At 45.7% G+C, this 15,685-nt stretch overlaps 1 protein-coding gene across 4 annotated transcripts in view; it reads right to left on the bottom strand.

The window, feature by feature from the left end:
- Nucleotides 1–3,541: 3,541 nt before the first annotated feature.
- LOC146813538 (uncharacterized) overlaps nucleotides 3,542–15,685 on the bottom strand; it is a 72,473-nt gene continuing 60,329 nt past the window's right edge. For 2 of the 4 annotated variants that reach the window (XM_085620309.1, XM_085620311.1), the window contains 2 exons: nucleotides 12,372–12,482; nucleotides 3,542–6,272 (listed from right to left, as the gene is read on the bottom strand). In XM_085620309.1, coding sequence (XP_085476435.1) covers nucleotides 5,677–6,272; nucleotides 12,372–12,482 — 707 coding nt within the window. In that variant the 3' untranslated portion in view covers nucleotides 3,542–5,676. Of the gene's footprint in view, nucleotides 6,273–12,371; nucleotides 12,486–15,685 lie in introns of all 4 variants that reach the window. The other 2 variants (XM_085620308.1, XM_085620310.1) reach the window with 1 other exon arrangement.

The raw sequence follows: 15,685 nt of genomic DNA, 5'->3' as shown, positions 1-15,685 counted from the left end.
CCGTTTAGCTCTAAGTCGGAGAAGGGGGTCCGACCTGTTATTGATTCGTTTTCTGTATATCAACTATATGGATTTCTCCGGGGGATTTTCAACTAAGACCCTGTCTTCTAGCGGGGAGGATTCTAGTGGCATCTCTCCCTTTGTTATCGCTGCTTGCAGCGTATGTCGGATCTGTAGGTACCTACACTGTTCTGTATTAGCAAGATCATATTCCACCTGCAATTGGGCGAAGGAGACTACTCCTCCCGCCTTTCATAGATCTCCAACTTTGGAAATTCCTAGTAAATCCCAAAGGTCATAAACGTGGGTGTGTCTTATGTTGGCAAGTAGTTCAGTGTACCAGAGTGGAGAGCCCAGGCTCCTCGTGGCAGTCAGCCACACTTGGACCGCATGCCCAGTGGGTCCGACAGTTTCATTTTAGCGAGGTTATTGTATAGCGCCCTTGTAAAGCTTCCTCCTGGGAGCAGCCATCTATCCATGTGAAATCTGGGATCTCCCTGTGGCCTATATGTGCACTGATTTATCGTGGCGAGTTGAGCCACACAATAATATCTCTTGATGTCCGGGAGACCAATTCACCCATCATACACCCTCGTGTAAGCTTCTGAATAGATATTTGGGAAGATTTTCCTTCCCACAAAAGCTCTCTTAGGGCGCCTTCTATAGACTTGAAGTATTCTACTCCTACTGGACACGGCCTATTTTGGAAGACATATAAAAACCGTGGAAGGGACATCATTTTGAATAGGGCTGGGCACCCCAGTAGGGCTAGTGGGAGTGACTTCCAATGTAGGACATCACTTCAAGCCTCTGCAACAGGCGCAGGAGGTTGCATTCGTAAAATAAGCTGGCTCCTTAGAGACATGGATTCCCAAGTATTTGAAACCCGTCTCTGCTTCAGTGATAGTGAAACCCCTGGGCAAGGAAGGCAATTTACCACTGAGAACATAGATGACTGACTTGGTCCAGTTAATCCTATACCCTGCAAATCTTCCAAACACTCAGAAAATCTGCATCACTCTATTCAGGGAGGCTGCCGGGGATGCCATGTACAACAAAATATCGTTGCCATACAGTTAAATACGGTCTTCCCAGTCTTCGGCCCACCTGAGCCCTCTAAAAATGGGATCTTTCCATATCCACATTGCCAATGGCTCGAGCACAAGGGCGGAGAGCAATAGGGAGAGGGGGCAGCCCTGTCTGGTACCCCTTCCGAGTGCGAACATGGGAGACTTTCGATTAATGACTACTATTTGGGCAAGTGGTTCTTTATATAGGAGGTGGACCCATCTCAAAAAGCCCGGGCCAAATCCCAACTTCTTTAATACTGAAAACATATAGGACCATTCAATCGTGTCGAACGCCATGGCCGCATCAAGAGACACCACCACTGCGTACTCGCTGATTGTGTTAGCTCGGTCCAGCACTCCCTGTAGTCTCCGCAAATTAAGAGCGGTATTTCTGGCTGATCCGGGTGCACTCATTTTGTTATAACACGTAGTATACAAGGAGCCATTATTTTCGCCAATATCTTGGCTTCTGCATTAAACAGTGATATTGGCCTATACGAGGAACATAAATTCTTAGGTTTCCCATTATAGTTGCCAACCTCTGATCAATTGAGAGCAAGCCTGCTTCGCAACTCTCATTAAACATTCTAGTCAGATATGGTGCTATTTTACTCAGGGCGAGTTTGTATAGTTCAGTGGGCAAGCAATTTGGGCCCGTCGCCTTGCCCACTTGTAATTCTTGTATGGCCTCCTCTACCTCTGTGCTGTTCAATTCTATCTCAAGGTCCAACCGTTCTTCGTCTGTGAGCATGGGTAAAGAAATGTCTCTCAGTAGAGAGTGCACGTCTGCTTCTGTGTATGGCGTCTGGGATGTATAGATACTACGATTGTAGTCACTACTTAACAATTGATGATCTGTTTTAACAGGAAACAACGTTTTTTTTGTTAAAACCCACAAATTATGCAGGGGTATAAGGGAAAATACGCTGGCTCAGAAGTGAAGGGACCCTGCCACCTCTGCCACTAATCCCCTGGTCTGTTCTCTCTAAAAATTAAGTTGCTCCTTACCAGAGCATCAGCGGTGTGCCTTTACCAGGACTCCTTACCAGAGCATCAGCACTGCACCTTTACCAGGACTCCTTACCAGAGCATCAGCGGTGTGCCTTTACCAGGACTCCTTACCAGAGCATCAGCGGTGTGCCTTTACCAGGACTCCTTACCAGAGCATCAGCACTGCGCCTTTACCAGGACTCCTTACCAGAGCATCAGCGGTGTGCCTTTAACAGGACTCCTTACCAGACCATCAGCGGTGTGCCTTTACCAGGACTCCTTACCAGAGCATCAGCGGTTTGCCTTTAATAGGACTCCTTACAAGAGCATCAGCACTGCGCCTTTACCAGTACTAACAGGCTTCATTCGGAGGAAGCAGATTGGCTGCCCCACTCTCAACGAGCAAAACTATGTTCTAGTCAGAGTTTCTTCACAATTCTGTCCTTGGGTAAAAATCCTGATATAAAATGTGGAAATGTTGATATCTTCACACGGGAATTTGTGAAATGCTACATACTACAAGAGATGCAATTTCAGGACTTGAAATTCCAAGTCTTTTTCCAGCTTCAGAGTTTCAACTGAAGTATTGTATTATTATATATGTACAAATGAGGCACAATTTGTGACCGCTTTTGTTAAATATCAATAACATCCTCCTGTCTGTCCTCTTGGGTTTCAGCTATACTTTGCCATTCTATACATATTCTTGACATTTTCTCGTATTATCATTTACGGATGTTTTCGACCGATCTATGATGGCCGCCGTCCATGCGCCATACAATGACTGTGATCCTCAAGACTACAACTCCACGAATGATTAGTCCGTTTTCAATTGATATAATTTCTGGGTTGCCGGAAACATCACGCTTATAAATTCGGCAGTCACAGCATGCATTTTGTGGCTGAAAATACAAAGCAGAGACTTCGGAAGCGTGCCGTTACTCTAACTACAGGTCTGTTTCTCGTTTCCTACACGTCTATGAAGACGCTAAGTCGAATGGTCAGTCTGCTCGTCAAGGGGCATGACTAGAAAATATGGGGCATGGATAGGAGTTCAGACGGCTCAATATTGCTAACAAGATACTGTTTACTTATCTTTACAGGGACTTACCATGGTCCGAATTGGACGATATACTTTCTTTAGTGGTAACTATATTTTTAAAACCACAACTTCTCTTGAGATATCATGACCTAAGTTTACTACTCATGCGGACATGACATTATTGGGCCCCCTCCAAGGAGACCACTAGCTTGCTTAATTAAACCCTCCTTTAGTGCAACATACTGTTAATTGACTGCACGCCGGCCTAACACTGTCTCTCCTTTTCTCTAGCACAACAATGAAGCCATAACTTGCTCGAATTACTACTCCCGACTGATATCGTCCAAATTACGTCAAAGCAAAATTGACATCTTTTTGCCGACTTTAAAATGTAGGTGCGTATTATTACAAAGAAGCATTTAATGGTTTGTGCTCCCAACAGGACAAAAAATGTTTTCTTTTTCTTATCACAGAATACTTACTTTCAATTTCTTTTTTTTTTTAGGTTCAGGACCAGTAGGTCTTCGGTGGCAAGTGTCTGGTAAACTGATGGTCAGTGCCGGTGGGAGTCAGTATGTACAGCCCAAAACCTGATGTAAGAACCACCAGATAATACAATGCAACACATCCATGAACACGTAAACCTGGTTTGAGCACATTATTACGGCGAGGGAACCAGAGAACCCATGTGTTAGAACCTTGAGTTGAAAGACTACGAAGACAAAGAAAAAGACAGTGGTCTAACTCAGAGAGATATGTAGATGATAACCAGAGTGTGACAGTATATAACAAACTCAGATGGATGGCATCAGAAAGACCTGACAGAACCAACAAACAGCACAGTGCTGAATCCAAGACGTCTCCTAAGACAGGACTTGAAATATCTGAAAACCATGCCTACAAAATTAAACATCCATTTGAGGTTTCCAAAGTAGCAGTTTGGTTGAGCATAATTTGGTAAATTAAGTAAAATAAATGATGTTCAAACTTTTAAATTTAGAGCTCCGCCATGTCTGAAAGAATTTCATTGTAGAACTCCAAAATTCTAAACATATATTCTCACTATTATGTATAAAAATGTTAAATGCTACAAGCAAGCTAAAACATTTTAGTGGGGATTAAGGGCCCATCCTTTAAGAAATATTCAAAAAACGAATGTGCCGCAGTGCGTTTCAATTCAACACAATAAATGAAAGCAGAATGAAATATTAGCAACCCAAATCAAACATTTCAAGGGGGAGCGCGCAGTACAGGGGCATTCTAAAGGACAATAAGGCGACATTTTATCGTATTTTTTTTATAACAGAAAATCCAATATGAGAAACTGAAAATGTCACAAGCAAAAGGATCTTGTTTAAGGTAGTTTAGAGGACATAATATAAATTGCCAAAGAATGATGTTCATTCTTGCTTTATTTTAACATTTTACCATACCTAGCCGAAAACTGGCCGGTACAGGTCATGTGCGACACCTCCACCCAGTCCTGGCTTTTTAGCCGAAAGCGATTTCCATGTTGGAATTCACAAGCGGATTTTTTCAATGTTAAAATGGAAATCCCAAGTCCCGAAACACAGGGCACTGCTGGCTAACATGCCATGGGTGGCTGAAGGTGTTTCACAAGCAATGGGGCCCCTCGCCAGCTCTGAAAATATTCACCAATTGGAAGAATGCAGTGAATGGACCTCTTTTAACGGTGACCTCATATACATCATGCCAGCATGCCGCTGGCAGCGCGGTCACCCTGAACGTGTCTGCAGTCAGACCCTTCATTAGAAGTGAGGGCGTGAGATGCTGAGGGCTGTGATGAACCCTCTTGACGCTCACAGCTTCCCAGGACATGAACGGCAATAGATGGAATTGGTGGCACAATGCAGAGTGGCTCACTGCCACGTGGGCACGCAGGTTTACTTTAAATGCTCCTCTTGGCCAGAGCCAGGCGCCCTGCTCCGCCACGTCACGCCTTCCTCTCATTCCCCACAAGGGCCACACCACAGTTTGAAGATCTCTGCTCTGAGGATACACACAATTCTTCTTATTTGTTGATCAACTGGAAGAAAATAGATACTGTCTTTACATCCTATCAAGATAGGTCTACGCAGCAGCAGCGGCGGTGGGACACCGTGGGAACGGGCACCTGGCCACTGTACTTCCCTTCTCTTGGCCTCCGTTACTTATCAAGATATGTGTCATTTGTGGCTGTGCTACACCAGGTTTCATTTCTACATGTAACAATTTCCTAATGGCGCAGACTATCATAGGGCCCACTAAGCAGTAGTAAGTGCTTTAAAAGGATGGGATTTCATCAAGTGAAGTCATGGTGAGCACAGTGGTATCTTTGGTTATGTTGCCTGACCGGTAACGCCGCCCATCTTGTGTGCTCTTACTCTCTGTCATTTTATCTGCAGGGGCCTGTAATGTGCGTATCTTCGTTAACTGATACACTAATGCCTCTTGTGATATATTTGATTTATTTCAGTTTGATGCTTTTACCCCTGCAAGGGGTATCATTCCAAAGGCCTGGTTTGCTGTTTCAGATCCCTTATCCTAAGGCAGAGCGTCTCGCTCTAAGTACGTTCATAGGCTCTGTCTCTTGCTTCGACGAGTATGAATTCTGATATGTCGATTCAGATTATCTGTCCGACTAAATCTTTTGTGACAGAAAGTGCATTTATGTGGTCTTTCTCCAGTGTGCGTTCTATAATGCTTCTTTAGATTGGACTTGTTAAAGAACCTCTTTTCACACTCTGTGCACTCATAGGGCCCAACTCCAGAATACGCCATCATGTGTCTAGCGAGCTCCCTCTTCTGAAGATAGCTTCTATCGAGATCAGTAATCCTATACGCCACATGATCATACTGTGTGTTTGGAAGGTCAGTGCCAAGCAGTGGATTTCTCAAACAGTTCTCCAGGTCTTCTTTAGATCGGGGACTTCCTGGGAGAAAAGGCTTATGCTCTGAGATACTGAAAGCACTTTCCCGCTGAGAGGCTTTGCCTCTCCTTGGTTCCAGTAAAGTTTCTGACTGCTGTCTGCTTCTAGGGTTTGGTCCATGGTAAAAGTGTTGGAACGCCTTGGAGTTTCTCCCCCACATTGAACTTTCATTGGTTGCTGTTCCTGGGGCACTTTGTTTGGACTCTGCAGCCTCTATTGGTTGGTTCACGCTCACATCGCCTGTAGGATTGAAATAAGATTTAGTGATTGGATTTCAACTTGTAAGATTTTTTGTTACAGAAATGCACTATTTATACAAACAGGGCCACTGCAGAAAGAATCCGATCTGCACACACTTTGATCTTCTACTGACAAGGTGTGAGTTAAAGATCACATCAAAAATGGCCAGTCTGACTTTTTGTCTCGATTCACTTCATTGAAACAAATTGAAGGAGAAAAGGGGTGGCCTAGGTTTTTATGTGTGTATGGTAGTGCAGGGGTAGCTATCTGGAGCTCAGAGGGGTCCCGCGTTTAAAGGGCCTTCTCACCAGGCAGCTGGAGCAGGGTTGGGTTTTTAAGTACTCTGTCCTGGAAACAGTGCACCTCACTTGTGCAATACAGTGTGGGTGTTAAACAGGATACTTACATTCACCTGACAACAGGCTGAAAGGAGCATCGATGGGTTACGCAATGGAAGAGTGTTATCCCATCAAGCAGACTCTCTCCGGGGGAGTTTTATGTTTTCCCTCTTTTCCTTTTCATTATCTCTAAGGTGAGGGTAACTGGTGCTGGATTCCAATCTAGAAAGAGGCATACCCATTAAGGTAGGGATAATAGTCGGGGCACATTCACCCTGGTTGTTTGTTCGTAAGGAGACGAGACTCATAGGTACCAAAGAAGGCAATACAGGCTAAGAAACGTGGGAAAGCCATACCATAACCAGAATGCCAATTAAAGTCTGGCTATTTAATGTAAAAGTATACAACAAAGTGATGGACAGAAGGCTTCAATTCACCTTAATAATAAGAAGTTGTCCCTTTTTGTGTCCCTCACTCTAGCTATTAACAATACAAGTTAATTTTGTTAGATCTTATAAGCTCTTGATATATCCTTGCATGCAGTCACTCCTCTATGTCAACAGTGAACACAGTTATATGTAAAGATGTCTCATTTATTAAAAAATCTTTTCTGGTACCAAATGTTATTAGTGTAATTCTTATCATAAAGCATATACATGAAACTCCACATATAAAAACATCATGAATAAAGTTCATCCTTCAATATAATCATATACATCATACGTTATGTTAAAACCGATATCATAGGATTCTCTCATCTGTGGAACATCACAAAATGTCGACACTAGGTATATTTCTGCATTTTTACCTTTGTGAAGCATGTAAGGCTTCCAACTCTTGTCCCGGAACTCCCACAGACGTTCATACCCTTAGTGGCACTCTTCCCCAACTACAAACTCAGACTGAGTCATGGAATTGTTTTACATAGGATATATTACACCCCTAAGTCACTGCATGGACTGGGCTTCAGAGACAACGCGTGCTGCAGGAGATGCAGGGCCCAGAGGGCTGGGTTCCTTCACCTGGCCTGGCTCTCCCGACAGTTGCCTGCTTCTGGGCCGAGATACTACAGACCTGCCCTGAAATAACAGGGTTTACAGGCCCACCTTCTCCACTTGGACTCTACGGGGATACATGAAAGACAGAACCCATGAGTGAGGAATACACAGCCTTGGCTTTACGGGTCACTTAGCAGAGAGTGCAATACACTGGGGTCAAGGCTCACCTCCGAAAATAAGAGACTCCCAGGAGGACAGCCCGTACTGCAATGAACAATGAGATGCTTCCTGGGAATTGATGCCTGACCAACCCAGACCAGAGGATATGGGACACTGCAAACTCACCTCCTACAACATGCTGAGAGACAATCTGCGTCCACAGCGGACCAAACAACGACTGCACTTTTGTAAAATGGTTCATCGATCCCCAATACTGTTTGGTCGACTCTACTGTGCCGGTTTTTATCTGTGGTGCACAGGCCACTGTGTCATATGCTAACTGGCGACATTTCATGACATCATGTATTGACTATATCGCGATGAATGCTGTGGAAATGAAAAAGGGCTGCGGCGTTTGTTCAATGCGCACAGACGATTGCAAGGAAGGAGCTGGCTTCATGACGATCTGTTTGGGGTGGTTTATGGTGTTGTTCCTTTGCAAACGCTTTTTAAACTTTAATTATATATTTAAGCAGAAAACCCGTGGAGCAGGCAGCCTTCAGAGAAACGAGAAATAGGAGCAGAGCAATAATGACAGAAGTCATCAGTTTATAATGCGAATCATTTAGCCAAAATACCGCTGTCCCGATGGCTCACCTCGCACTATCAGCGTGTCAAGCCTTACAGACCACACTGCTGAATCTTCCAACCGCCTATTCTGTCCTAACTGCCTTTATCCGGATTTCCTCTGCAATAGCCCACTCACAAGTAATTTCTCTCCCAGGATCCCAAGCCAAACCTCAAAGCCTCATCCATCGAATAGCAACACAGCGTTTTGCCGGCACTAACCCCAGTAAAGCAATTTTATATTTGATCTTCAGCTCCTGTGGCCTGGGTATGCGACTAAGCACAGTCTCACTATGAGCGCTCTAGGAACGTATACAATGCCCACTGATTTTGACACTACTGCTCGCGAGAATGTTTGCAGGTGTGCACAGCTCAGTGTCATAGTGTTATGTAAATCAGCCCTTTCCACTTCGCATTTTGGATATGTTCTATTGGGGTAAGTCCCATGCATTCGCACAAGGGTCAGATAAGTGCGCTGTAGGTAATTAAAATGCGTCAGTTGAAACCTGGTGTTGCTGGAAATCAGCCTCACATGTTCCTGAGCAGAGCTCCATTCTGTATCTGTTAATGGTGACTCCAGATCAACATCCCATATCTGTCGGATTGAAGGAAAATGCTACTTACCAGTATGCATCTGTTCTTGGCATGTAGAGCTGTAGAGTCACATGCAGTGCATAGCCCGCCATCTAGTGTTGGGTCTGGATGTTTGCACTTTGTTTTTGCTGGAAGAAGTTTTTTCCAGTCACGAGGTAGGCGACTCCTCCTTTCTGTAATAGTGCACCTGGGCATCGACTCCATTGTTAGATTGTTTGCCGCAGAGGGTGATAATGGAGTTAGTAAGAGTAGTAAGAGATGTCCATGTATGTATGTATCTAAGTAAGATGTAACTGCAACAGGTATAGGTACCCGGGGAGGCGGGTGGGCGCATGCGACTTTACAGCTCTACATGCCAAGAACAGATGCATACTGGGGAAGTAGCATTTTCCGTTCAATGCATGCGAGCTGTAGATCACATGCTGTGTATAGACTAAAAAGCAGTTATCTCCCAAAGCGGTGGCTATCCTGTAGCTGTTGCAGTGGTTCGAAATAGTGTACATAAAAGTGCTTGGCCCACACTAGCTTGCTGTCTTGCTAACACATCTACACAATAGTGTTTTGTGTGTGGTGTAGACCATGTTGCAGCTCTGCAGATATCATATATGGGTATGTTTCCTAGAAAAGCCATAGAAGCCCCTAGTTTGCGGGTGGAGTGCGCTCGGAGAGGGGGGGGGGGGATGGGGGGGGAGGGGGGTAATTGTTAAAGTTCTTTTTGCTTTTGCGTAGCATGTCTGAATGCATTCGACTATCCACCTTGCAATGCCTGGCTTTGATATTGGATCGCCTTTATGTGGTGGAGCAAAAGCGACAAATAGTTGTTTTGTTTTTCAGAAAGGTTTTGTCCTTTCTATATAGTAAAGAATTGCTCTTTTCACATCTAAAGTGTGTAAAGCACGTTCTGCCACAGAATCTGGTTGAGGGAAGAACACAGGCAACTCAACAGATTGGTTGATATGAAAGGCAGGAATTACTTTTGGTAGAAATTTAGGGTTGATCCGCAGAACCACTTAGTTTTGGTATATTTGTAAGAATGGTTCTTCTACGGTTAGTGCCTGAACCTCACCCACTCGCCTCAGAGATGTGATAGCAATGAGAAAAGCTACCTTCCAGGTAAGAAATTGTATTTCACATTTATGCAATGGTCAAAGGGTGGACCCATTAGCCTGGTGAGGACAATGTTGAGATTCCCCACTGGAGCAGGTGGAAGTTTTGGAGGAATGATTTTTTTAAGTCCCTCCATAAATGCTTTGATGACAGGCACTCTAAAAAGAGACAGTTGTTGTCTGTTCTGCAGGTATGCAGCTATTGCAGCAAGATGTAAGCGTATGGACGAGTACGCTAAATTGGAACGCTGCAGATGTAGTAAATAGCAATTGATGTTTTGAACTGAAGAGTCCAGTGAATCTATTTGATTGTTATTGCAGCATATCACACATCGCTTCCACTTTCCTGCATAGCATGCTCTTGTGGTAGGGCGTCTAGCCTCTTTGAGAATATTAATATAGTCTGGCGGAAGATTAAAGTAGCCAGACTATAAGATTTCAGGTGCCAGATCGCAAGGTTGAGATGGCTGAGATCTGGATGTCTCATTTCTCCATGGCTCTGAGTGAGAAGATTGGGAGTGAGGTGTAGTTTTGGTGAGGAACTACTGAGAGCTCAACAGGGTTGTGCACCATGGTTGACGGGCCCATGTGGGAGCAACTAAGAGTAATGTCAGGGACGCCTGTTTGATTCCGAACCACTAATGGATGAGTGGGAGAAGCAGAAAAGCGTGGGCAAATATCCCTGACCGATTCATCCATAGTGCATTGCCTTTGGACAATGGGTGAGGATGTCTGGATGCCAAGTTTGGGCATTTTGCGTTTTAGTTTGTGGCAAACCGATCTATGTCTGGAAAGCCCTATATTTGAAAGAATGGGAGGAGAAATTAGGGTGGAGTTCCCATTTGTAGAGCTGTTGTCTTTGACGACTGAGCAGATCTGCAATCGGATTGGTTACTCCTGGAAGGTGTTCTGCCAGGAGAAACATTCTGTGATGTATGGCCCATCTCCAGATGGTCTGTGCTAGTTGTGACAGCTGGAGAGTGTGCCCCCCCCTTGTTTTTGTATGTAGTACATTGCTGTCATGTTGTCTGTACAGATCAGGACAGCTTTGCCTACTAGATGAACTTGAAACGCTTTGAGTACTAGAAAACCTTTTGGAACTCGCCGTCTATAGTTCAATGTGGATTTCCTCGACTTCTGAGGAGGCCTAAAAACACTTTTCTACAACAAGAAAGGCTATAAAATTTCCAGTGACTGCCTAGAACTTCAGCCCCAGGATAAGTCATTTTTCCCACTGACTGAGAATCCCCATCTGCCAGTAAGATGCCCACAGCTAGTAGGTGCACATAATAGCAAGTGCCGAGATAGAATAGATTAACCACATAAAACATTTCCATTGCCACATAATTTAAAAAGAGGATAGATCAAAACAGTATAAGTGAACATGAGCTGCCAGAAGACAATTCGAGGGATCAAGAGACAACACAAGGTGGCAGCGGCCAACACAAGGGAGCATAAGCTAACATGAGGGAATGGATGCCAAAACAAGGATGTGGCTACCAAGAAGCGGGAGTGGGGGCCAAGAACAAACAGCATGGGGTACCATGAGCCAACTTGAGGAAGTGCGAGCACATATGAAGGAGTAGGAGGTAAAACTATGCAACTGTATCCAACAAGAGCCAACAGAAGCACCTACAGAACATAAATTCAGTGCCCTTCTGGACCACATATGGACACCACTGTGCTATGCTCTTGGCAATGGTCTCTACCATAAAAATATTTGAGGGATCAGAGAAGTGGTATATTATTAGGGCCTCATTTAGAGTATAGTGGTCGGGTACTCTGTCACAAATGTGACGGATAGCCCATTCGCCTTATATTACAAGTGCATTATATCCTAATTCACTTGCAATAATAAGGATGGAATATCCATCTCTTATGCTACGGAGAACCCTTCCGCCAAACTCTAACTCAGGCCTTAGATCTTTACAAAAACACACAATGAAATCAAATGAATTGGCTGCTCACGGCATGTCCTGCATTCATTTGACCAGGCGATGACGTTCTATGGTGCCCGTACACACAGCGTCAGGAGTCCACAACTCTGATCTACGCGACTAACATAGCCTGTGCTATACTTTATGCTGGAAGTCTGAAGTAAAACACTTCTGTCATTAAATCATGGGACAGATATTTGGATATACAACCCTGCGGAGAAGAGTATACAGTGGAAAGAGGGCTTATGCAAAATAAACTGTGCACATCTTATGCATCAAGTGTGGAGGCCTTCAACTAGTGAATGCTATCCGTTATAACTGGCACGCCAGCGTTATTCACCTGTCAGCTCATCGCTGCTTTCGATTATCTCACAGTCCTCTTCATCCATGGAATAGACGTCATCGTCTTCGTTTACTGTTACTACTAAAACTTCAGGGACAACCACAGAGTCTGCTTACAAAAAGAAAAGGCAAAATTAAATATTATAACATACAGATGTAAAGAAGTGGCTTTGTAAGACTTTTATAAGACCAAACGACAAGCAATCACAATGTACTTTCTTTCTCGTGACAACAGAAAGATATCAGTGGCTCAGATAGATGCGAGAAACATACAAAAATAGAGGGCTGAAGTGTCTACACATACTGAAATAAATACATGCGTCTCCGGTAATTATCAGCGCTTTAGTACTCTGTTGCTGCTATTCTAAATAATCTGATTTTATTTAGGGAGGGGGGGGGGGGAAGTAGGGTAACAGCAACTGATTCAGTCTTAACCTGCATTGAATGCTTGAACAGCGTGAATTTCCCAATCCCTTGTACACAGCCGACCTTTAGAGGAAGAGCATATCCAGAGAGCCCGAGAATCTACTTACTGGCCCCTGAATGGTGCACGCCAGAGGCACGCTGACATCTAGTGGCGTAGCAAGGGGGGGCAGGGGCGGTCCGGCCCGGGCGTCATGAGTTTTTGGGGCAGCGGCTCCCCCCTGCTCGCTCTTACATGAGTTGGCCACGGGGGCGGCAAACGTAGGAAATAATGGCAGCGCCCCCCACCAGGCTCTTCAGTGCAGCAGCGGGGGCGGACACAGCAGGGACCGCCACGGACGGCCAAGTGCCTAGCTATGCCACTGCTGACATCCAACATCTCACACACTACCAAATCCCATCTAGACCTGGATATCCAGCCCGAACTGAAGTAAGCCCCACCAAGATAAAAACTAATGTTATTTACCAAGAACAAGAAATACTTGAAACCTGGCTCAATTACATGATCTTCACAGCTGCAAAACACCAATGATCACCGAATGCCAAGTCACTTGGATTCACCCTGGACACCAACCTCACCCTCACACTGCCAAGAAAACAAAGATGGCCTGGTACCAGCTCTATCTACTAAAGAAAGGAAAGCCATTTCTTCACGCCCTCAGACTCTATCATCTGGATGGTGGAAACGCCCTGCTCAATATTATCTCAGAATCCAGCCCTTAAGGGCGTCCCACACGCTGCAGGGCCTGAAGTAATGTGGTCACATCGCACCCTCCATAATGGGACTCTGACTCGCCTTCCTGGCCCACACTATCTTCCAAACCAGCTGCATCCTACACAAAACCATAATGACCAGCACCTTGCTTGTCTGCCTGATAAGCTCCCACCTCTGGTGACTCAACGCAACTTTAGCCAGACACCCCCAGACTGCAGCCTAAGGAGTGTAAAAAAGAAAAAGACAGGCCTTTTCCATTTACACCCCCAGGATCTGGAACGACATCCCGTATCGATCAGCGCTGCCACAACACAGGATAGAGTAGAAGAAGCGCCTCTTCAAACAACAGGACATCACGATGATGGAACAGGACTCTGTGGCTCCCTGAAACCAGCGAACCGTCCAATCACTCGCTGGCTGTTGTCTTGCCTCCGACACCGTAGAGTGCTCTGCTGTCGTTTGGCTACGTTAGTGCTATACAATTAACACATGCACACATTCAGAGGGGTTCAGGGTCGGCTAGGCTGTGGCGAGTGAGCTGGAAGGGTTGAGGGACGACTCGGCTAAGACAGTCTTGATCAGACTTGAATGCCAGAGCAGCAACAACAGTGCCCGCCGAGCGACGTTCGATTCCAGTGTGCCAAGTACGGAGGCCTCTGGATCACCCTTCGAAATCAAACCTAGCGAAGACTCAAATGAGAGACTTGAATATTCAGCAGAGGCGATAAATCACTTTGTCTACTACAATGCGAGCCTCAAGCAACACAAGACCCACCGGGTTAAATTCACTGCAATGGCCACATTACTCGAACATGAGAAACCACAGGGAATGAAAAACAGGCAGAGCTCCCGAAAGCCCAAATCATTTAGAAACTACTGTTTGCCTCTGGCCACTTTTTGGCCATAGAAGAAAAATATGGAATTTTGACAGGACTACCCATCAAGTTTCTTTCAGAATGAGTAACTCAAATTGATCTAATGTTTAATTTAAACTGTAATGAGCTCTCCATCAGACATAAGAAAATATTGAATGTGGCCAGATCTAGAGGGAGGTGGTATTTTGAAAGGAATGGTGCACCAGGATTGTATATCACTTTCCAATGAAATCCAAGACAATGTATCCAAACAGATTCAATCCTTTATTTTCTCCTCCGATACCAACATATAAAAATGAAAAGCGTCCAGCCAACGCGTTTCATTCTGGAAAAATAATTTTTCGAACATCCTCAGGTCTTATCAGTATCTTTGATATCAATATCTGATCTCCTGCTTCGGTAAATTTCCAAATATGTGTAATCCACGGGGAACGTGCTCCCATCAAATCAGCCCGCAAGGATATCCTGGCCCTCAGCCCGCAAGGATATCCTGGCCCTCAGCCCGCAAGGAAATCCTGGCCCTCAGCCCCCAATGATATCCTGGCCCTCAGCCCCCAATGATATCCTGGCCCTCAGCCCCCAATGATATCCTGGCCCTCAGCCCGCAAGGAAATCCTGGCCCTCAGCCCCCAATGATATCCTGGCCCTCAGCCCCCAATGATATCCTGGCCCTCAGCCCCCAATGATATCCTGGCCCTCAGCCCCCAATGATATCCTGGCCCTCAGCCCCCAATGATATCCTGGCCCTCAGCCCCCAATGATATCCTGGCCCTCAGCCCCCAATGATATCCTGGCCCTCAGCCCCCAATGATATCCTGGCCCTCAGCCCGCAAGGATATCCTGGCCCTCAGCCCGCAAGGATATCCTGGCCCTCAGCCCCCAAGGATATCCTGGCCCTCAGCCCGCAAGGATATCCTGGCCCTCAGCCCGCAAGGATATCCTGGCCCTCAGCCCGCAAGGATATCCTGGCCCTCAGCCCGCAAGGATATCCTGGCCCTCAGCCCGCAAGGATATCCTGGCCCTCAGCCCCCAATGATATCCTGGCCCTCAGCCCGCAATGATATCCTGGCCCTCAGCCCGCAATGATATCCTGGCCCTCAGCCCGCAATGATATCCTGGCCCTCAGCCCGCAATGATATCCTGGCCCTCAGCCCGCAATGATATCCTGGCCCTCAGCCCGCAATGATATCCTGGCCCTCAGCCCGCAATGATATCCTGGCCCTCAGCCCGCAATGATATCCTGGCCCTCAGCCCGCAATGATATCCTGGCCCCCAGCCCGCAATGATATCCTGGCCTTG

Source organism: Triturus cristatus, chromosome 7, assembly GCF_964204655.1.
Source record: "Triturus cristatus chromosome 7, aTriCri1.1, whole genome shotgun sequence".
NCBI lineage: Eukaryota > Metazoa > Chordata > Amphibia > Caudata > Salamandridae > Triturus > Triturus cristatus.
The sequence above is the reverse complement of the archived record's forward strand: the minus strand, read 5'-3'. Positions and strand labels throughout refer to the sequence as shown.